Source organism: Poecilia formosa, unplaced genomic scaffold (assembly GCF_000485575.1).
Source record: "Poecilia formosa unplaced genomic scaffold, Poecilia_formosa-5.1.2 Scaffold216, whole genome shotgun sequence".
NCBI lineage: Eukaryota > Metazoa > Chordata > Actinopteri > Cyprinodontiformes > Poeciliidae > Poecilia > Poecilia formosa.
Genome location: NW_006800155.1, coordinates 755879 through 778468, shown reverse-complemented (window position 1 = coordinate 778468; position 22590 = coordinate 755879). Strand labels below are relative to the sequence as shown.

The 22590-nt window shown below is 45.4% G+C and overlaps 1 protein-coding gene and 1 long non-coding RNA gene across 2 annotated transcripts in view; one reads left to right on the top strand and one right to left on the bottom strand.

Moving 5' to 3' along the window:
- The window catches only part of hectd2 (HECT domain containing 2), a 42308-nt gene that overhangs the window by 17055 nt on the left and 2663 nt on the right, over nucleotides 1-22590 (bottom strand). The window contains exons 2-16 of the mRNA XM_007568014.2: nucleotides 18159-18300; nucleotides 14254-14395; nucleotides 14077-14179; nucleotides 13914-14003; nucleotides 13298-13362; nucleotides 13123-13168; nucleotides 10962-11071; nucleotides 10117-10265; nucleotides 9920-10043; nucleotides 8210-8306; nucleotides 8020-8127; nucleotides 6237-6369; nucleotides 4547-4635; nucleotides 2113-2177; nucleotides 1933-2026 (exon numbers count right to left, since the gene is read on the bottom strand). Of these exons, the coding sequence (XP_007568076.1) occupies nucleotides 1933-2026; nucleotides 2113-2177; nucleotides 4547-4635; nucleotides 6237-6369; nucleotides 8020-8127; nucleotides 8210-8306; nucleotides 9920-10043; nucleotides 10117-10265; nucleotides 10962-11071; nucleotides 13123-13168; nucleotides 13298-13362; nucleotides 13914-14003; nucleotides 14077-14179; nucleotides 14254-14395; nucleotides 18159-18300 (1557 nt within the window). The remainder of the gene's footprint in view (nucleotides 1-1932; nucleotides 2027-2112; nucleotides 2178-4546; nucleotides 4636-6236; nucleotides 6370-8019; nucleotides 8128-8209; nucleotides 8307-9919; nucleotides 10044-10116; nucleotides 10266-10961; nucleotides 11072-13122; nucleotides 13169-13297; nucleotides 13363-13913; nucleotides 14004-14076; nucleotides 14180-14253; nucleotides 14396-18158; nucleotides 18301-22590) is intronic.
- LOC107838149 (uncharacterized) lies at nucleotides 8755-17658 on the top strand. The gene is made up of 3 exons (XR_001664202.1): nucleotides 8755-8765; nucleotides 10644-10648; nucleotides 16544-17658. It is a non-coding gene; the product is annotated as an uncharacterized LOC107838149 (long non-coding RNA).

The following is a 22590-nucleotide window of genomic DNA, read 5'->3' as shown; positions in this document are numbered from 1 at the left end:
GTTTTGACCTTCGCAGTCAGGAAGGTTTTGGATGAGTCGCAGCCTGTGGATCAGGTAACTGAGTGACTGTTTGCAGTCACTTCACCATCTTTCTCTCACTGAATTCTTACGTCAGTCGCATTGTGTTCTGTTCGGTCCATCAGCACTCCCAGTCTCTGCTGCAGAACATGGGAAGCAGCTGCTTGTAGTCCGCTCATTAAGGACCAGAAATATTTAAATGTTCAGGCCTGGGTCCAATAAATGTCAGCACAAAGTGTCAAAAATTCAACATGAAAGGTTGATTCAGAATGGCTCTCTCCCTTTCAAACAGCTGATGGTGTTGGTCAAATATCTTTGAATTGATGCATGATTCTACTTTTTAAACGCTCTCAGCCAGATTGAGGTCAGGCGACCGGCCAGTTCGCAGTCAGATGCACTAAATAATTGGCTGATGACCAAAACCAGACGCTTTCCTGCCTGACTGACGCCAACTTGGAGAGCTGCTAATGGGACCGCAGCGAAACAGTCAGCTCACTCTGGCTACAAGCTCGCTGTGAACAAGACTCAACGTTAGCTATTTATAATATCAGAGAAGCATTTCACGATGCAGTCAGAGGGAACAAAAAGGATTTAGGAGGTTCCTAAAATGGACCTTGAGTTATCTACGCAGGTATGCCTTACATGCTAACGCTGCAACAGGTCAAACTGAAAGGCCAATTTACTTTAGGAGCAAGACAGGCCTCAGGAGAGAACAGACATTTTAATCTGTATCATGGAACGTCTTTGATTTGGAAATTATATCAGCCTGATAGCTTAGCAAAGTGGGGTTCAGTTTGTTGGTAACGGAGCTAACTGTGCTAACAGGATGAGCTTAGCCATCCTAACAGAGCTAACTATGATGAAAGGGCTGATTTGCTTAACCATTTTAAGTCATGCTAGCCAAGCTAAACGTGCTAACACCGTTAACCATCCTAACAGATGAGGTGAAAGAGCAAACTGGAAAACAAGTGACGATAAAATTAATTATTCTAACAAAGAAAAAGGTTTTAGCCACAAACCATCCTAAAGGAGATAACTGTGCTAACGAAGCTAACTGCACTAACAGAGGTAACAGAGCTAACTGTGCTAACAGAGCTAACTGCGCTAACAGAGCTAACTGCACTAACAGAGCTAACTGTGCTAACAGAGCTAACTGCACTAACGGAGCTAACTGGGATAACAGTTAATTATGGTAACAAATAAAATACATGTGGAAATCTAAGCAAGTTTACAAAGCTAATATGAACTAATTGAGGTAACTAAGCTAACAGAATGTGTTAGGTTGTGCTAGTGTGTGTGTGTGTTTAGTCAGTTTTTCTTTTTTCCTCTTTTAACACACATTATTTCAAAGTACAGATCTTATCATAACAGACGGCCAACAAATCCAAAATAGCAGTGACTCAGGTCATGTTTTTCACATGCATGTTTGTTTGGTCATTTTCTAACTCAAATGTTTTCCATTTCACTTTGACACTTAAAACGATACATAATCTGTTTCTTTAAGTTCAATAAAGAAACTCTGATCTTTCTAAAGTTGTGAAAAATTACACAAGTTTCAAAATTTAAAATTAAACAATAAGGAATTAGTTTACAGTGTTATTTCACCAGATCTAAGTATTTTTAAGCTCTGCAGCATTTTATATGCAGTGCAAACAGACATATGGAGAAACAGAAGAATAAATGCTGATCTGCACTTTCATTTAATCAGCAACACAAAGTAAAACTGAGTCCAAGAGAAGATCATTTAAACTGGATGGATTCAAAAGTCTGACTCTGTCTCCCTCTGGTGGCCAACTAAAAAATACTTTTTCTGCTCTAAATGTTAGATATTAAGAAACAAAACTCAAATTAATTTATTTTAAACTGAATACTTTGGTCACAAATAAACAAGTTTATCAGCTTATTGATCCTTACAGGCATGACCTGCTGCAGGTCGTCCAAGGTGGCCGTTGCCGTGCCAACAAAAGCATTAGGATCAGATGGTACAGTGGGCGGAGTGAGCAGCTTCCTGCAGGAAAACACAGGAGCATTATTAAATCTGGCAGTCGGTGCAGTAAACAAGGTGAACTTGAGAAAAGAGGGAAGTGTTGTTACCTGTAGCAGTAGAGAGGGAAGTGGATGTCCAGAGCAATGCTGTTGTAAACCGCTAAGCCCATCAGCTGATAGCACACAGCGTTAAAGACGGAAACACACTGCATGTGCAAACATGAGATAAATAGGTCTGCTGGAGGAGACGGCTCAAAATACACAGCTAGGAGGAGGAGAAGCTGCTGGACTAAAAACAGAAACAATATTTAACTTTCTATTGAGTTCAGAAACTATTTTCTATCATAACAAGGTGCTAGGAAGGCTAAAGCCAAATGGAGAATCTGGAGACAGGCACCTGTCCTACAGGATAAACAGGTAGACATGATGAACGGATGGATGGTGCTCTTCTTCTTCTTCATGCATTTCATGCAGACAGACATGAAGCGGACTGGAGAACCTCAGTGTTTCTCTGTGGGAGTCGCTGAGGCTCTTTCTGCGGCCCACAGTGTGAGAAGCAGCCTGCAGACCGACGATTCGTCCACCTGCAGCTTTTCTTCTCCTGCTTCAGTCTGAAGGGCGGCGGCCCAAAACACACACTCAAACCGCTCCCAGCTGCCACATGTGGTCACCATGTGTGCTGAGGTTCTGTGAGTAGGCTCAGGTTGTGTTTGAACTGAGCGGCGCTGATTGCAACAAGGTGACACACACACTCACACACACAGAGGTAGCGAAGGAAAAATAAACACACACTGTAGATTTACCACAACCATTATGGTCATTATAGTCAGAATGATGTGGGTCAGACGGGCCGACTGAAGGCTTAGCTGCTCATACATCTTCCACCACGTTTAGTGAAACGTCGTCTACAACGTCTCCTCTGAAGTTACAGAACATGAATAAATCTGCAGTCTCTCTCTCTCTCCCTCTGTTTCTTTCTGTTCCTCTTCCTGTCAGCGCTCTCTCTGTGTTTCACATCACCTCTCTGGTTTTATGCCTTCGTCCTTCCTTTTACCAGACTGGTTCTTTTTTACTGGACCAAAATCAAGACGAGCCTGTTAAAAAGCTTCATCAGGTCACAGACTGTAGGTACTGAAACACACTGAGGTTCCAGTCATGCACCTTCTCCTGGGCCTGCTGGTTACTGGATAGATGGAAACATCAACAGGCCACAAAAAACAGAAATCATTAATATTTGAATAAATGAAAAAAGATTTTAGCTCTAAATGTTTGTTGAAAAAACTGGAACTGAAGGATCTCTTTAAGCAGCAGACTGAGGACAGATGGATCCAGTCCAAGGTTCTGACTGGACTTCAGGCATTCATCGGAGGTGACCGACAGCTTCCACAAAAGTTTTCATTCGAGGCTTAAATTCTTCTCTGTCTCTGTGGATGATGAAAGAGTCATGCTGTGGGCTCCAGCTGCTCTCCAGAAAAGGTGGTCATTTCCATGGCAACCAGTTTGAATCTGTCACAGGTGTTTTGACCTTCATAGCGTAACTTTCTGTTTGAGGCCAAAACTCCTGGTTGGGTTTAAACTTTCCAAGCAAAGTTCACAGTTCCTCTCCAGAATAGATCAGGTTAAACCTGACAGAAGTCAGGACGTGTTTCAGCTTCTGAATAGATTTTCCTTTCAGTTTTTCAGCCTTGCCGTTCTTTATTTGAACTGTCGTTGTGCTCAGAAACAATCTGCAGCCCATCTGAACTTTCTGTTCTTTCTCCTCGACATATTTGATCCATCTGTTTCGCCTCACACTACAGCATCACATCACTTCTGTCTCCTCCAGAGTTTGTTTCAGGAGACACTGCCTCTTGTCTCGGCACCGCCTGGCTCGGCCCTCCAGAGCCTTTCTAATGACTGAACAGGAACAAAGCGTGATAAATTAGCCTTTAGTACAAGCACACATGTGGAACATGCAGGAACACCCAGAAGCAAACAGCCCCTCCTCTTCCTCCTGCCAGACTCAAACCAAACCCCCGTCTGGTCCGGGTCGCTCTCATCCCTGCTGCTTCACACTAAACCAAACCAAAACCCTGCAGGTTTCAGCCTTCCACGCACTGAGGGTCTAAAACCAGAGCGCTGAAGGTGTTAACAGGTTTATGTGTGCGACCATGAGTGATTTAACTGCTCACAGAGAGCTGGGCAGGAACAGGCAGCTATTAGGTTATATAACCTTTTGACAGCTCCCAGCTGGCCTTTCACCGCGCCTGCAGAGCCGGATCGCTCTGGTTTCCTACGCACACGAAGGCAACACCCCCACAATGCAACGTGCACACATGCATGTTCTCCATTATTCAGATGTGAAGGAGATGTTCCAAACACACGCCAACGTGTCCCGGATCCGTCCCGGTTCTGAACATTCGTCAGTCATTACGTCAGTCTGGGCTGCCATTTTATTTGCGGCCAGCAGAGCGCGCCACCTCCAGGATGGATGGAGTCAATTAAGAAGACAAAATAACAACACAAACATAAAAACCCAGATTTCTGTGTTATGGAAGGATACAGTCCCGACCATCTGGAACTCAGAGTAGTTGTCGCTCTTCCAGCTGCTGAACCAGTGGCAGCGCGAGTCCTTCATGAAGGAAAACATCCCTGGAGCAGAAACAATTCCCGTTAGACGGAATAAGATGAAACAAAACATCACAATTAGAATAACCTCCTGTTGCAGCAGATCCATTCATTAGTTTCTGATTGGCTGACTAACGTCCAGACTAATCCGCCTCTGACTGGTCGGGACGGCGGCGGTCAGAGCCAAGAGGAGGCAAACATCTGGAACTGAGCTTCACATCTCCGAACCTGAAGCTGCTCCACGCACAGAGGAGCCTGTGTGTGAGGGGTGTGTGTGTTTGCATGCACCTGTCTGTGCAGCCGTGTGTGTGTGCGTGTGTGTGTGTGTGAGGCAGTCGGGGCTTCCCCTGCTCGGCTAATGAGGGGAACACAGCTCTCATTGACTGTCTTTGCTCTGGGCTGACGTCCCTCTGGCAGCAGAAACACAGACGACCGCAGAGACGCAGCGATGATGGAAAGAACAACTTGACCAGCAGAGAAAGAGAAAAAGAGAGAGAGAAGGAGAAATAACACCTGGAAGGAGTGAAAGGCACAGATGCTCTGAGTAACGTTTGTTTGGTTTAACTGAAAAGATTCACAAGCAAGAAAAGAAACATCTGGCTGGAAATCCAGAGAATTAAATCATCTTCTCAGATTTATGAAGTCTGTTCCTCTACAGCAAACCTTCAAGTTCAGATGAAGCTTTTCTCTCAGGAAGAAAGATTTTAAATGAGCCTCTGTTTGCATTATCTACATGGTCCAGAGTCCTGGTCCTTCAGCTCTATAGCGCCACCCACAGGAGGAAGAGACAGGAAAGAAGAAATGAGAAAAAGTCACTGACATGTATTCATCTGGCTCCTTTATTCCAAGTCCAAATCAACTCTCAAGTCTTGAGTGACACCACTCCATGTAGCTGGCCCTTTAAGAGCTTAATGCCTCTAACCCGAGTCCTGAGGTCGGGTTCTGATCCAGAATCATCTCTGGGTGTGAATGACAGAGTAGAAAGACAAGAGGAAGTCAGGGACAAAGAAGGAGAGGAGAAAACCTGATCTGTAGTATCTGAAGGAGCCTGAGTTTAGAGATCAATGTCCAAGTTTCCAGAACCAACACTGTCGGCTTTCTTCAGCGTTCTGACACTTATTCCTCTGACCCAAAAACTCTCAGCTCAAATCCACCGAGGCCGCGGCTAATAAAAGTGTTCTTTCCATTTTTAGCCAATAAAAATGTTATTTTTTTCCACTTGCTTTCAACAAAGAGCAGCTTCTCTTTCCGTTGACTCTGCATCAGCGAGGATTTACCTCCCAGATTCCCAGCTGCTCCCTGGAAACCAGCGTTTTCTTCAGAGACGGTTGGATCTTCTGGACCCAACCGTCTCTGATGACCCATTCTGGTCTTAAGGTTTGGACTTAATCAGTTTGGTGGCTTCTGTTTCTCCAGCTTCCTTACTAAAGCTTCAGTTTGTTTTGATCTTAAAGACTCTTTATGATCTCTATAACTTTACGACACAAAGTTCAATCATTCTGGAAGATCCACCGATCATCAGCATTTCCTGGACTGACGGAAGGAAATGTTTTTGGACTTTGATAAAAGGTTACCTGTAGCTTGCAGCTGCCCTTCAGAAATGCTCTGTCTGTGTGGAACCTCACCGTAGTCGGTGTGGAAGATCTGACGAACCAGCAGCAGGAACCACTCCTTCGTCAGACCGCCCATGTCAAGCCCCGCCTCCCCGACAAACGTCACCCGCAGCTTCTTCTTCAGGTCGCACCGTTTCCTCATCAACTGCACAGAGACAAAACAAAGCAGCTTAAAACTAATGTTTTCCATGCTGCTGCTTGGTGTGATATTTTATCACAGGGCTGCATGGGAAGAACAGAACCATGTGTGCCGAACATGACGGATTACAGACGTTTGGTGCGAACCTCACACCGAGGAGGAAAGACTTCAGATTTACGACCAGCTCCGGCTGGAGGGAGAGCTGCAGACATTCCTGCTAATCTTCAGGCTCTTTATATTCGCAGACCTCTCCCATCCACTGTTCCCACAACCCTAATTAGCCTTTTCCCCTCAGTGGAGCATCAGGAAAACGGGCTTTTCTGCTGGTCTCACACATCCTGAAGCTCCAGCTAACTCATCCTTCTTATCGGCCTCTTTCACCAGAACCTGCTCACTTTGACCTTTCCATTACAACTGAGAGCCTCAATGTGTGGGGACCATTTTAGCATAGCATGGCTCATTGCCCGTATATCGGTGTCTGTAAATAGCACCATTTGGTTAAAACACTTCCAATGTTTAGGTTCAAACCCGTCAGGCTGTTGAGGCCCTTGATGGTCATCACTTTACAGTGTTTTAAGCTGCTCACAACGTTGTTTTGGTGTTTGCTGGTATCCGTAAACAGCCATCAACAGAGTTGACCCCAGCCTTTAGCCAATCAGAGACAGACAGTGTCCCGATGTCACGTTTTCACCCGACTTGGCTCCATTAGAACCTCACTGTAGTAGCTACTAAAAAACAGGCTAACCGATACAAAGGGAAGACTCTGGCAATCGAGTCGAGTCAAGACGTAGTCAGACCCCGTCTCCAGGGGCCGCCACAGTTCCCTCCTGTTCTCTGGAACCACCTTCTATGGATCATCCTGAAACTAGCCAGGTGTTGTGTGTAAGTGACCTGATTGGCATCAAGAAACATTCATTGGTCCACAGATTTACGTCACCAACAACAACTCAGGCACCATTTACCAGCCAGATCAAACCCTGAGGACCAAACTGTTTCAAACAGAGGAGCGGATGCAGCGCTGACTGGATGGGCAAAGAACAAACATACGAGGTTCTGGAGAACCGGCTGCCTAAGGCTGCAGAGCAAAGTGACATCATCAGTGGGTCGACCACATGCACACTCACAGCCTGCCATGGTTCCCACACCCCTCCATGTCCCTACCCACACACACACACACACACGCACGCACGCACGCACGCACGCACGCACACACACACATACACACACGCACACACAGCCAACAGAGACACGCCCGACTCGGCCAGAACCAAACCAAACATTAACCAGCCAGACTGGAGATGATCCTTTTCTCTCCGTCATAGAGAGAAGGATCATAAGGATCCTCTACAGGCGAAGCTCATTTCAGCTTCTAGTATCCAGAATCTACTTCCTTCAGTCATGAACACAGACAGAGTGATAAAATCTAGAGCTACGGCTCTTGGTTCAGATATTTCTTCACCATGACAGACGAAAGCAGCACAGCAGACGAATCCAAATGTCCAGAAGTCATGAATCCAGATCTGACCTTTAGACCGACGTAGAGCAAGACGTTGATTTGTGTAACTGAAGAGTTATTCTTCAATAAAAAACCAGGCCTGACCCACCTGAACTCTCCCACAGTCCCAACCCAGAACGTCAGCATGAGTTTGTTCTGACCTCATCCAGCGAGTCGCTCAGGAGTTGTGCTCGTCGAACTTTAATGTTGAGGAACAGCAGGTTCATGTCCACCCTCTGCCTGCGGGACACTTTGCTCACCAGGCTGAGCTGTGAAGCAGACAGACTGTCTTTATGAGTCCAGACCCTCAGCAGCTCTCTGATTCTTCACAGCGCCGGTTCAGATCCTCACCCTGGCCTGGCTGATCATCTGCTGCTCCGAGTCCTTCTGGATGATGGCTTTCTTCACCACAGTCGACAGGATGAAGGGGAACTGACAGAAAGAAAACCTGATAGAGAGAAGAAGAAACAAAATGAGTGGATCATTTTCCGTACAGAAACATTTCATTCCTGGCCGCCCTCTGATGTCTGATCCAAGCTAAGCCATCCTTCATGACCTGGATCCCCGACACGCCAGCCAGGGAGTTCTTTCCATCTGAAACCGTTTCAACTGCAGGCTCTGGATCAGTTTCCATCGTCAGGCTCTAACGAGACGCGACGCAGCGTGAAACAAACTTCATGGCTTCTGTGAGACTTTCCACGGTTCTGAACAAACTGCAGCTGTGGGAACATTTCCTCATCTCCGCTCCATCGGACTTTCAGGAACCCTGAGACGGAGCTGACCCCGCCGCGGTTCCTGGAGGCAAACTGGACCTCATCCTGTCCCGATGTGAGGAGTGTGGCTTCTCTGAGGGGCCTCAGGATTTTAACCAACAAACTGCAGAACATGCAGTCACAGAAAAGAGAAAGTATTTTGTCGTAAACATGTGGAGTCCAGCCCGTGACCCGGCAGCTTGTACGGCTCCTCTCTGGCAGAACCGTTCTGGTCCACTCTTCTCTCTGACGTGGCTTCAGTTCATCTACATTTCTGCTCGACTCTCTGGAGGTTCCATCACAGCTTCAGGTTGACGTCTGGACTTTGACTGGACCATTTCTGTACATTGATTCTCTCCTTGTTCAGCCGTTCTGTTGTAGATTTTCTGATCGTTGTCTTGTTGATGACCCAGTTTGGATCCCGGCTGTCAGGCAGATGGACTCACATTGTGGTACTCTGAGGAGACCACAGTCCAATCAATAACTCCAGATTTCCAGGTTATGTTGCTGCTAAACCAGCCCATATCACCACTCCTTCACCACTGTGCTTGGCAGCTGGTCTGAGGTCTTCGTGCTGATCTGCTCTGTCTGGTTTTTCTAATCATGGTTCTGTCCATTCTAGCCAAACATTTCTGCTTCGGTCTCCTCTGTCCAAAGGACAAAGTCCCAGAAGTTCAGATTAGAAACGGGGAATTTGAACTTAAAAAAGTCATTTTAGTTTATTTATTGCAATAATAATGAAAGGCGGACACACTTCTGCTAACGCGCTAATAGCAGAACTGATTTCCTGTTAAAACATTTCTCATATTTTTCATGAATATTTTTGCGTAACAACAATCCTGAAACAGCTACTGCTCACATTCTCCATCCGTGATGCAGTGAGGCAAATTACGGTTATTCTGTACCCAGAATGCATTGCTGTAGTTCTGCAGACGCTTCCTGAAGCTCAAACCATACAGGTAGGTGAGTAATGACTAACTGGACCCTGTTGGGGGCGATATACTGTACTGTCACTGACACACTCTGGGTATTGATATGGTTGGCTGTAGCGCTTTAGCATTAGCAGAACTAGTGTTTATGATTAGCGCTTCAGAGTTAGCGTAGCTGTTTAGCTAGCAGTGCCAGCCTCAAACAGACTTATTGCTAAAAATCTTTAAATGATAAAAGTTTGATTCATACGTGTGACAGAGCTGCAGAGCATAACTGTGTTCAGTCTTAATTACTAAGACTGTTTATGGACTTTAGACAGAAATAATTTACAATAATTATAAAACAGATCAAATCTTCAGTTTGACAGGCTGAATCTGACCTGTTTGAGTTGCCGTAGTTCTGCCAGGTCCGGTAGTCCTCCATGAAGTCAATGTGCTCCAGAGTGATGTTGTAGAAGTCGGTGAAGGGCATGATGGGAGGAGAGGAGACGCTGTTGGCTGCATCTGACAAGAAGACGGTAAAACGTTGGAAGCGATCTGCAGGGCAAACCGGCGGCGTGGCGTTCGTGAGACTCACTGAACAGGCTGAGCACTTTGGTGGCCGAGGGAATCCACCAGGAACACTTGGCTGAAGGAGGAAGCTCATCTGGCTCTGCAGGAAACAGGCGCGTGGAGATGAACTGCAGGAGGCGCTCCACCAGCTGCCGGAAGCGCCTGGCCGACAGCCTGACGGCCCAAACCAGACCCATGTCACCAAGGAGTTAAAGGCGAACACACAAGAGGACCAAAATAGAGACTTCACAGTAAAAACACAGAGAGGGAGAAGAAAAGCAGCGTCGGCTGGAAAAACGTGGCTTTCTGGATCTGAGCAGAACTAAACAGAACCTCTAATTTGAAGCAGCTTGCTCTTAAATCAAACCCCACAAAGAACATGTTTTGAAATGCTCCTGACTCATGCTGAGGGAGACGAATACAGAAGCTGGCCATCGCTGGTCCGCTCAGGTTCTGAGTCAACCCGAGAAGCCGTCTGCGCCAGGTCACAATTTAACAAAGAGACGTTTTAAAAAGCAGAAATTTTAAACAGATTTGCTCTCTGCAGCTGAGAGTTGGTTCAAATCAGATTACATGAACTTCTTAGATGCGGCCAACGTGAAGTGGAGCCACAGGGTAAAAAGTTTAGTCCTAAATAATTTGTTCTCTTCAGTTTTCTATGGAAACACATCAAACTGTTGGAGCCGTTTCATCCGACTGAACAGCCATGAAAAGACGCAGATAAAAACACGCTGGCTGATGATCAAGCCTGAAGAAGTCTTCAGATTTATCTTCTACTCATCAGCTCAGATGTTTTCTCCAGAGAACTGAATTGTGTTTCATGAACTCTGCAGTTTGACGGTTTGGTTAGAACAGGATGAACAGACTGACCTCTTGAGCCAGTGAACCAGGAAGTGGTGGTCGGCCTCGGACAACGCTGCGATCTGCCGCAGCAGGTGAGCGAAGATCACGTAGGTGCTGGTGCTGGAATACTGGGGGTTCTGGACACAACAGGGTCATGACCTTTGACACGGTTCATCCCAACATGTTGACACTCTGACAAACTGAGGTTATAATGTCAGCAGCTGACAGGAGACTTTGGGTCAAGTTGGGGATATTTTAATGACCAGTCGGAACAGAATCAGATGTGAGTTTCCTCACCAAGGCCGTCGGCGCGTCATCACCGTACAGATGAATAATTAACTTTATGATTTATTTATTCTATACCTCTAAGTCACATCATGACTCGGCCCTCTGGGTTTTCATCATGGCTGGAACTGATGAAGCTCAACTTTCACTAAAACTCCAACTTGATTCAAGGAAATAATTTGTCTGGTAAATTTTTAAATTTGACAAAAACTGACATAAAAATGTTTTAAACTTTTCCTGAAAAATGACTCATTTGTTTCTGGGGAACAGCAGTCGGAGGTTTTGTCTGTTTTTTTTACCTCTTTAGTTTAAACACAGAAGTAGAAACAGATGAAGCTCAGAGGATTCTGGCTCCATGACCCACATTCACTCTGACGGCACACACAAAGTAAAGCTGCTTCAGTCCGAAGGCGTCTGAACTTTCAGTTTACTGTTTATTATTCCTCAACAGGTCTTACCGTATTCAGTTCGTTAGTATTGCTGTAAAGGTCTTTCCATTTATGTTCATTTATCTGTAATTAGTCGATTTATTCTTACGTGTTCACTTTGCTTTATCCATATTTCAGACTGAGTTTACCTCAGTGTAATCTGAGTTATATAATCCCAAATGAGGGGTAAAAACAAGAAGTAGAGGCTGAATCTGAACCAGCTCATTAGCTCACTTGGTGATGGAAAAACTGCAGAGCAAAATAAAAACCAGACACCGGAAAAACGTCCAAGTCTTTGGTTTCTAGGCTGATTTGCACCTTTTCCTGGGAGCCGAACAGAAAGACGAAGAGAAAACTGGTTAATTTGTGAATGTGCACGAAGCTGAGGACAGAAAGTTTTCAAATAGTTCACTGGGTCAGAACCCAGAGTTTAAACGGTGTCAAAGTTTCTGAGCCGTTTCAGTTTTAATGGTGTTTCTGCTGGAAAGTTGGGCTGAACAGAACCGAGCAGAACTCCAATAAAGCCGCTGAATAGTTTCTGATGCATTATGACCAAAAGCTGATTCAAATTATTCTTTGAATCTGCAGCAATAAAAAGAAGAAAGATGCTGAACAGCTTGAGTCCTTTAGGATTGGCGCCCTCAAATAGAGTTTCCTGTTTCACGCCCATATAAAGCAGGAGGGATGGAGAGAGGCTGAAACGGAGGAAAGTGGATGAAAACCAGAGACAGAAAAAGATTTGTAGCTGTAGTTTTCTCCAGCAGACCTTTGATGAACCACAGCTGGAGATGAACTGCAGCCTGAATTTTAATAGCAGTTATCAACAAGCACCATTAAGTTTCAGGGGTTTTGTTCCTATAACGAGTGCAGACGAGCTCTCAGATCTGCTGTCAGCCAACTGGGAGGCCAGAGAGCTGCAGAACGCACAAAGCATCCGCTGAAGAAAGAGAGAAAGAGAGGCCTGATGGGAAAACCTGAGCTGCAGGCGGCGCTCACAGTGATGCACGCAGAACTGCACACCTTCAAACCGTCAAAGATTTTAACGAGAACAGCTCAGCCAGACCTTCCAGCAGAAACATCGAAAGCTTAAAGTCGGACTTCATCCGACTGGATTAGCATTTTGAACATTCACAGTTTGAATTTGCGATATTATTGTAATATTTGCCTCATACTATGCAGCTCAGATTGTGACAATGACTCTGAACCTGAACTCTGATGTTTAAAGTTTCTGTCACAGTTTCACTGCGTCCGTATTTCTGTCGACTTTCAGACACTCGATGTGTTTCCATTACAGATGTTGGAAAACTTTCTACATATTCTGACAAAAAATGCACAGCTCCCAAGAAAAGGAGGGAATCACCATAGCAACGTGAGTCTCTGGTTCCCCATGACTCAGCAGTTTCTCTCTGATCGGCTCCGTCATGCTGGACGTTTAACCTGCCTGTCAGAAACAAGCTGATGTGTTTGAGTCTCACCTGGATCAGAACGAAATACGCCCGCAGGTCGTCTTTTGTCCGAGGCCTAAAGACAGAAACACAGAACAAGAACCGGCATGAGGATGAAACACAAAAACATCTTTCACTTGATCTCACTCTGTCTGGAAATATTAGTAACGATGAAGCTGAAGCGATAAACTGAAGCGGCTCTCACCCTTTCCACTCTCTCAGCAGGCTGTTGATGATTCCTTTCAAGACCAACTTCTGGATGTCCTGAGGCTGAACACACACACACACACACACACACACACACACACCCACACACACACACACACACACACACACACACACACCGTTCAGAGTGTCGGCGCGTCAGACAGACACACTTCTGCTCTCTGTGTTAGTCCAGCTTTAAACCTCAACATTAAACTGAAACCCAAACAGAAGCAAAGCTGAACTTGTTTCATAAAAGTTTTAAAAGTCCAGTTGGGTGAGCTGAAGGTTCGACCTCATGAACTCAGTTACAGATGATTATAAATATTTATTAACGCCTAAAACCCAATTTAAACAGCAACTAAAAACTAAATAAAAATAAAAATTAACATTAAAATTATTTATTAGCTTAAATTCCTTGTGCAGTGGAGCTGAGACAAAGCTCACGCTGCACAGCGCCCTCCAGTGGTCGCTTCTGTCACATGGAGTCCCTCAAGGTTCAATCCTGGGAGCCGTCCTATTTAATATCTACATGCTCCGTTAGCTCCATTAGTTGCCATGACTACTCAGGGCTGTCCAGCCTGGGCTCATCAGAACCGGGTTTGGGTCTTACTTACTGTGCTGAGCAGCGAGTCGTAAACCGCGCTGACGAACTTGCCGTTGACTCCTGAGTCCTCGATAGTGTTGAACAATCCGTTGGCCTCCCGCTGCGGGACGTTCAGACACGGTGAGGAAACGGAAGCAGAGCCAGGCGGCAGAGCGGAGATTTATCTGTTTTACCTTGAAGGCGGCGTTGATTTCTACGAAGGAGTCGAAGGTCGTCAGGTAAAACTCTCTGACTTCCCTCCAGTCACCTGATTGGGCGGCTCGCTCCACGTCCTCCCTGTTGGAAACGGCAGATGGAGTAAAGCAGTGAAGAGGATTCTGGGATGTTTCAGCGTCAGAGAGGAGACCCACTGGAACTCCTTGGTGGTTTTGGTCCGGAGGGGGATGACGGGGTCGCAGGGGAACGGAGCTTTGACTTCCTGAGGCAGCGTGTCGATGGAGAGCCGCTGCTTCTGCCGGACGTCGCTGCAGATGGGAGGCAGCTCCCTGACGGCTGCAGCGCAGAGGAGACATAAGGAGCCGCTTGAAACGTTTCACAGTAAAACATTACAGCATCGGGGTTTAATCAGCCTGGCAGGGGGAAATCTGGGCTTTCAAGGCCACATTTGTCACAATCTTATTCATATATTTAATGTTCCAACACTAAATATTTAACTCAGAAGCTGAATATTCAGTTTACAAAGTAAATATTTCGCTTGCAAATTAAATTAGGAAGCTAAACACTTAGTTCTGAAGTGAATATTTAATTCTGATGTACATACAGTATTTAATGTGGAAACTAAATAAATAGCTCAAAATTAAATATTGTTTGTTACATAAATATTTAGTTCCAACATATTTTTCCCCAAACTAAATATTTAATTTTCAAAATAAATATTTATCTTCCAAATTAAATATTTAGCTTCGACCTAAATATTTTGGTCGAAGCTAAATATGTACGAATATATGAACTAGCTAGCTAAATATTTAGCTACCTAAATACTTAGGAAGCTAAATACTTAATTTGGAAGATAAATATTTAGTTTGGAACTAAATTTGCAAATTATGGAAATTACCTTGTGGATCAGTGGAAGTAGACTATCAAAATAAGAGCTGGGTTTTCTGGACCTCTATATAAACTTAACTGAATCTCTTCAGTCATCAGTATAGTTTTTATTTCCATGCATCATCAGTTGTTTTGCTCCTGACATGTCCGGTGTGTTCGATGAAAACAGAACGCTCCGTTTTAACGGATAAACACGTTTACATCTAGAAATGAGAAAAGATTGAATTTTTCATATCTAAAAGTGACGCCTGCTGATCCAACATGGAGGCCGGTCCTCCACCAGGTGGAAACACACATGTCCTCCCACACACCCACCCAGCCTTTCTCTTCATAATTGGCCCCTCATTGTCTCTGTCTCCACGGTAACTCCCTTCAGGACGAGGCCTGTCCAGGTGCATTGTGGGTGCAGGACAGATTATTCAAGCAGGAGGAAAAAGGAGCGGCGAGGCAGACTGAGGGCAGCAGAGCGCTCAGAGGAGGTCATCGGGTTTGAAACGGATTTCAGCCTGAATTTAAAACCAACTCTCGTTTTTATCCAGGTGGAATGAAGACTAAATAACTAAAATAAGTTCCAAACATTAAAACCATAAAAATCTAAATTAAACTGGTTCAAACTGCAGAAAATGGAGGATTTTCCAAACAACTGGAGTTCTGCCAACCAGGGGAAATCCCAGCAGGTTGCAAGTTCAACTCCAAGGTCAACGAGAAAACACCAAAGTGTCCCATCTCAGCCTCTACAGGCCTCAGTTAGCAGGGCAAAGGTGAAAGTTCATGAAAGGACAGTTCGCAGTCTGGAAAAAAACTCTTCACTTTAAAAATCCAGCAGCAGAACTTTGGTTTGCAAAGCTGCACCTGATGGAGGGACGATGTCCTCTGGACAGATGAGACCATGTGGACATGTGGACGCCAGACGTCAGCACATGAGCACAAAGACATCAGAGCAGCTGTAAAGCACGGCGGTGGAGGAGTGGTGATCTGGGCTTGATTTGCATGTCTCTGGGAGTCCATCTGTCCAACAGCTGCAGTTCGGTCCAGCGATGCTGTGGAAACTCATCTCTGCTGCCTGATACTGAGCTGTTAGCATGAAGGGCGGCCATGACAGACAGCAGCAACGGCCTCAGTCAGAGGATGAAGATGAAGGTCCTTCCAGCCCGCAGCATCACTAAACACAGAGACAAAGATCCTTGTTCCCGTTCTCCTCCGTGTTGCCGTTCTCCTCCATGTTGCCGTCCTCCTCCGTGTTGCCGTTCTCCTCCATGTTGCCGTTCTCCCTCGTGGTTCTGGTCGTGGCGTGCCTCCAGTGTCTTGTTTCCAGGACGACGGCCTCTTCCTGTTCCAGAAGTCTCTCTGAGCCTCGTGAACTCTGCACACGGATGATGTCAGCTGAGGGTCGGTTTGGCCTTCGCTGGGTGGAGACTTTGACTGGACCGCCACATCATCCAGGTCACTGGTCATGGCAACAACTCCTGGTTGCCATGGCAGCTTTTCATTGCCTTCAGGAGGACCAGCATTATGTCAGCTAAAGGCTTTGATCGTACTTTGGGTTCAGACTCAGATGAAGTCCCAGGCTCTGGTAAGTTGTCTTTGTTAGGAAAGTACCAGAAGCATTAGTTCTACCATCAGAACTGATATGTTGGTGATTTTCCTCCTCTGAGGGTTTTTTGTGCAGCGCTGATGGAAAAGCGTCCTGATGGGAGGGATAATGGCGTTTTATCCTTCCAGGCCTCTGGCTCTGAAAGCGAGGCGTCAGTGATTTCTGATTCTGACTCGAAGCTTCAGATGAACCTCTGATTAGCTCGGCCTCAGAACTCAAAACCATACTTGAGGAAAATGAAAAAGGAAACAGAAACCTCCTGAATCTGTGATTATCCAGCAGACTTGACGACTGTAACCGGGCAGAGGAATGCTGCAGCATCCTGTGTACGCCTGAGTGTGTGTGTGTCCACTGTTTTCCTTTCATATGGTTTTCATTTGGGGTGGAGGTTCGCATAATTATTCTGGCATCAGTCGGCGTGGTGACAAAGCTGGCTGATGAGCGCTCCGCTGGGTCTCCGTTCTCATGGCAGTCAGAAATAACCTCGCCTTTTACGAGAACCAACATCCTCCTCCACGTAAAAACACTCGCAGTGACTCAGAACCGACAAGACGCTCGCTACTTCACCAGAACCTCGGCTGCGCATGTCAGCCCAGAAACCAGAGGTTTGCATCGCATCAGCAGAAATCCGAGTTACGGGTCGGATCCTGGGTTTGGATCCGCGGCCACACAGCGCTCCTCCTGCCATGCAGGCTGCATTCTGACTGAATACATGAGGCGTACTGTAAACAGAGGAAGTAACACATCATTACAGCTCAGACGGGACCCACATCAGATCGACTCAGAGAACAGAACCGGGTCAGGCTGTAGGTGAGGAACATCTGCTGTAAACTTTCACAGCAGGTCAAAGTGTTGCTTGTTTCACTGCTGGAGAGGAGAGACAGTTTCTTTACAATCAGCTTCAGCACTTCAAACATGAATAAATGATGTTAAATCAGGTTACAGTCAGTTAAACATCTGTCTAAACACAGCAGAGAGCAGAAGGTTTCTGTTTCCACACGTCACAGTCCAGTAGACCCGGTTCGATAGAGGACCAACGCTGAAACATCTGTTCCACCTCCAGCTGCTGTGGTTCTCTTCCTCTGAGTCAAACCAACCTGTTCCCCTCCTGGCCTGTGGGGGCGCTGCACCAAGATCCACTGAAGGAAACGACACAAAAACCTCTGAAGGATTTCAGCGGCTGGAGGATTTCTCTTTAGTCTTTGGCTAAAAACCACGAGTCATTTCTCCTGCTAGCACTAAATTAGCATATTCGTTTTGGTTCTATTTACCCAGAATGCCCTGTGCTGTAGTCCACTTTCTGGTTTGGGAGCGGTCTACTGTCTGCTTGGCTTTCAGTTCAGCTGAACCCAAACCGAGGTCCAGTTCATCTCATCCTGCCTCTCTAACTTTGATCTGATCTGATCTAACCTCTCTGGATCCCTTTCCTTCTGACTGCTGATCGACTTCACAGGTAAATGCTGCCATTTTATCAGACAGTCTAGATTCTTCCTTCAGTCTCCTAGCAACCAACACAGCCAAGCCTAGGCGCAATTTGGAGGTGTGGCCGTTGGTACCGGCAGCATGGCCTGCTTTAGCAGCAGTTCTCAGGATCGTGTCTCAGCTGATGTAACTCACTGTGCCTGATCCCCAGCGGGCCGGTCAGCGGGCCCCCGATGCCGATGGCGAAGCCCCGCCCTCCTGCGTCTCTCCTCTGGCTGAGCGTGGAGATGAAGGTTCCCAGAGATGGAAACGGCTGCTTGGGTCCTCGTCCCAAAACCTGCCATGAAGAAAACGGCTGTTTAATATTCTGTAACAACAGAACGATGTCTGGAGTAAAATAAAAACAAGTCAGGTATGTCTGAAGATTTTCACTGGTGAGCACACTTCTGCTAATGCGCTAACAGCGGAGCTACTTTTGCATTTAGCACTTTATCCTAACTTTGAAATTGTTTAGCGCTGGAGACAGGCACCAGCACCCCCCACCCCCTGACCCCACTGGGGACAAGCTGTTAGAAGGTGGTGGATGTTTGTGATTAGTGCTTTAGGGTTAGCGCAGCTAACCTTTCAGCTAGCTGCCCACCACTGGTTTCCTTGATATGAAAATGAGATCAAGGAAAATCATTTAATAACTTTTTGCACCTTTGATGTGAATTCTACTCTCCTGACAAATAAATGTTTTTAAACATAGACATTTTAAAAGCTCAGTAAATTGTTCACATCTTTATCCTGAAACATTTCATGTTTTCTGCTGAAGTTGTTCGGTTGTGGATTTTAATGTTGTGACTTTCCAGCTTCTCATAATTACATCCACTTTGCTCATGACTCCACAGCATGATGCTGCCACCACCATGTTTTACAGCTGGCCAGGCGTTCAGGACACTGCAGCACATCTTCCCAGAGGTTTGTTGTAGCTCTGCTCCTTATTCCACACATGGAAAATCCAGGAGATGAATTTGTCGTGTGGATTATGAGCAGAGCTGGTTGGAATCTCCTACGGCTCCTTCGGCGTTGCTTTACGACCCATCATCAGCTTTAATAACTCTAACACTGGAGCTGATGTCCAGCAGTCATCACAGGACACACACACACAGCTTAGAGAGCGAACAGTCGTGTTTCTGGACTGATGGAGGAAGCTGGAGTACCCAGAGAGAACCCCAGTGTGAAACATGCAGAGACCCCCGGCTGGGATTCAAACCCAAGACCTTGTTGCTCGGGGGCAGCGGTGCTTCCATCTGCAGCTGCTGTACGTCTCATAAATGAGACGCTGGTTTATAACCAGCTTATTCTGGAAAAAATACGTAACTGCAGATTTATTTTATGGGCTCTCCTGACAAACGTTCCAGCTAATGACTGAGTAGCCGTCGTCTTGCAGCTCTTTAGTCGACCAATAAAGTCGGCTAAGTGACTCTCTGCATTCTCACATGTTGAGGTTTCTCAGCAGAACTTCCTAAGCTGGTCCAGACTCTGGGCTGCATGATCAGACAATGAGAACATAACCAAAACTAAACACATGAGCCCAGCGTTTACCGACTGTTCTCCGTGATTAATCACACGCTGCGCAGGCCTCGCTATCAGACGCTTCACAGCAGCAGAGCCACGAGTGCAGCGAGGCGAGAGCGAGATGGAAATTACAGGATAAAAAAGAAGGAACCAAAGAAGAAAAGTGGGATGGACAGAAGACGGGGAGGATAAAGGACAGGAACAGTGAAAATAAGAGGACAGGAAGAGAGGGATATGAGAGAGAGAGTAATTCAGGAAGCGGGGGAATAAATGGAAATTAAAGAAAATAGGATGAGGATGAAGAGGTTCAGACCTGAACAGATGCAGAGCAGCCGCTGCTTAAAGCTGCAGCTCCACATGTGTACAAAGACAGAAACCTGTGGTGTGTTCAGGGACTGCAGGAAAAGACAGATTCTAAATCAATACAGTTTGTGACCAACAGTAAAATAATCAGCCAAACATCATCATGACGTACAGTTACTGAAGTAAAAACTTCAGATCAAATCCTCTTATCATCATCTAAACATTAAAGATGCATCAGTCAGGACTCAACACAGATTTCTGTTTCTCTTTAAACCTGCTGAGTCAGGTTTTTTCTAAAAACTTTAAAAATCCTGCAGGATGTTTAACAGAGGAAGGAAATTTAAATATGAACATTTATTGTGTTAAAGTAATTTATTCTAAACATTTATAAGATTTTAATTTAAACTAAATATAAATGCATCAACATGTAGATTATTGGTGTTTAAAGATGAAGAATTCCCACTGAGAAAAGTTGATCAGGAAAATTGATTGGTGCATCTCTGATAAACAAGTTTAATGATGTTTATACGTTTAAAAGACATAATGAGATGTAAGTATGGATATCTTTGACCTTAAATCTTTTTAATGTTTTGTAAACTTTAGAAGTTTCCATTAAAGGCCATAAAACCAGATTTATTCAGTCGTGTTGCTGAATTTCCCGCCAGGTTTTAAACTCCGTCAGACGGTGAGAAGTTGAAGCTGCTGGATGAATGATGTGGTCAGAGCTGCTTGTTATCTGAGAGCAGCTTCTCACAGCCTCACAGCTCCGCCCTCAGCTGCTGAGGAAACCCAAAGCATCCAGAGAAACGTCCCAGAATGCACCTCTGCCTGGAGCTGGTACTGAATCATCACATCTGAGGAGAGACTGACGGCGTTCTGCTGCAGGTGGATTCATCTGCTGGTGGCCAATGCAGCGTGAGGACATGATGTGTCCATCATGTCCACCACGCCGCGCCGTGCTGCCGCCGCCTCCACCAGGCGGCTGGCGGCCATGTTTTGTTCTGGCGGTTCTGGCAGCAGAGCAGCAGGTGTGGGCCGGCTGGGAAACGGTCTGGCTCTGCGGACTGGACTGTACTGGTCCGGTTCCAGCAGGCAGACTGGGTCAGAAATCTTAGTGGGTTTCTGGTGATTTACTCACCACACGTCTGGAACGGGTCTGGTACCGGTTCTGACAGAATCAGGCCAGCGCTGGTCCGTCTCAGAGGAGTCACAGACACAGCACAGACTGGCTGTAATGAAGCTGTTGATGGAACCGAACCGGACCGGACCGGACCGGTGGTGCAGCTGGTCGCCTGGGTGACGGTTTGTCTTCAGGACTTACTGGGACAAACTGATCAGTTTATCAAAGTGATCAATCAGTTTGACTCAGAAACCTGATTGGTTCATGATTTATTCCTGATATAATAAAAACATTTCATCCATCAGCCAAATTTACTAAACTCCTTCACTCATGTTTGTTTTTAATCCACATAAAAACTTCTATTAAACCAACCAGAACTATTATTAAAGCTTCAACGTTAATATTCTCAAATATTATTTGATCAACCACATCAGTTTTTGTTTATATTATTTAATGTTCCTATTAAATTCAGAGGAAGCTTTACTATTTTAACAGTTTATTCATAATTTATTCTGCCATTTCAGGATATTTATGATTTTGACGTGGAAGGAAATGAAAATCAGTTTGACGTCCCTGATGTATGTCATCAAGATTTAAAAAGTTACAGTTTCTAAACGGCTAAAGTTATAAGTTCTGTTTTCTCTGAAGGTTCCTGCGAAGCAGCAGCCTGCAGGCTGGCCACCGCAGCAGACAGCCTTACTAACGAACAGGATCAGTTCGCAGAGAGAAGCTCAGCCTCAGAATGCTCATAAAAATGATGAGTCTGTAAAGCAGCAGACAGTCACCTTCTGACACGACGCTCAACCAAAAGTTTATTATGAACTGATAAAGGCAGAAAGGTTATTTTATATTTTCTCTTAAAAAATAACTCCATCCTGTAAGACGGCCCTCTGAGCTGAGACCGACTAGGATTTAATTTTATTTGTAGAAATAAAAACCGTCCTGAATGTGAGGAGTGTGACGACGAGCAGCTGCTGAGACGAGTCCGGCTAAAACTCAGAAGAGAAAAACTGAAAAACTTTCTGTTGTTTCTGAAACAGAGTCAAAGTTTTCCAGACTTTCAGCTCGACTCGTCCATTTAACGTAGTTTAGTTTTAACGCTAAAAACACTGAAATCGTCAAACACAATGAAGGTTTTAGATTGAAGTGGTTCTGATGTGGTTCTGATCGGACCCGATCTGAACCCAGCAGGAAGCATCATCATTAAAATCTGCAGAAGATCAGTGATGATGAGGATCGTCTCCTGGATTTCTGGTTTTTAACCTCCAGCAGGTCAAACGTTCTGGTTCTGGTCGGGAATCAGCCTCTGCTTCAGCAGTGATGTAACATGGATGAAGTGGATTTTCATCTGGATTAACAGGTGATGAACCTAATTTATGGTTCAATCCAACCTTTGACCCCTGATGGTTAAACGGTCATGAGATCTGAATCAGAACCATCAGAGAAAAATCCTGGATCCAGACAGAACAGAGTCCGAACTCAGCCTGAGATCCAGACCAGTCAGATTATTAGGCTGGTCAGAACTAGTTCATGTTCATAGTTCACCACCCAATTTGAACAGGTTGTCAGATCCATCAGATTAAGTTTCTACTGGACCAGATTCCTGGTTTGGACCGGTTACTTTTTCACCAACAACTAAAACAT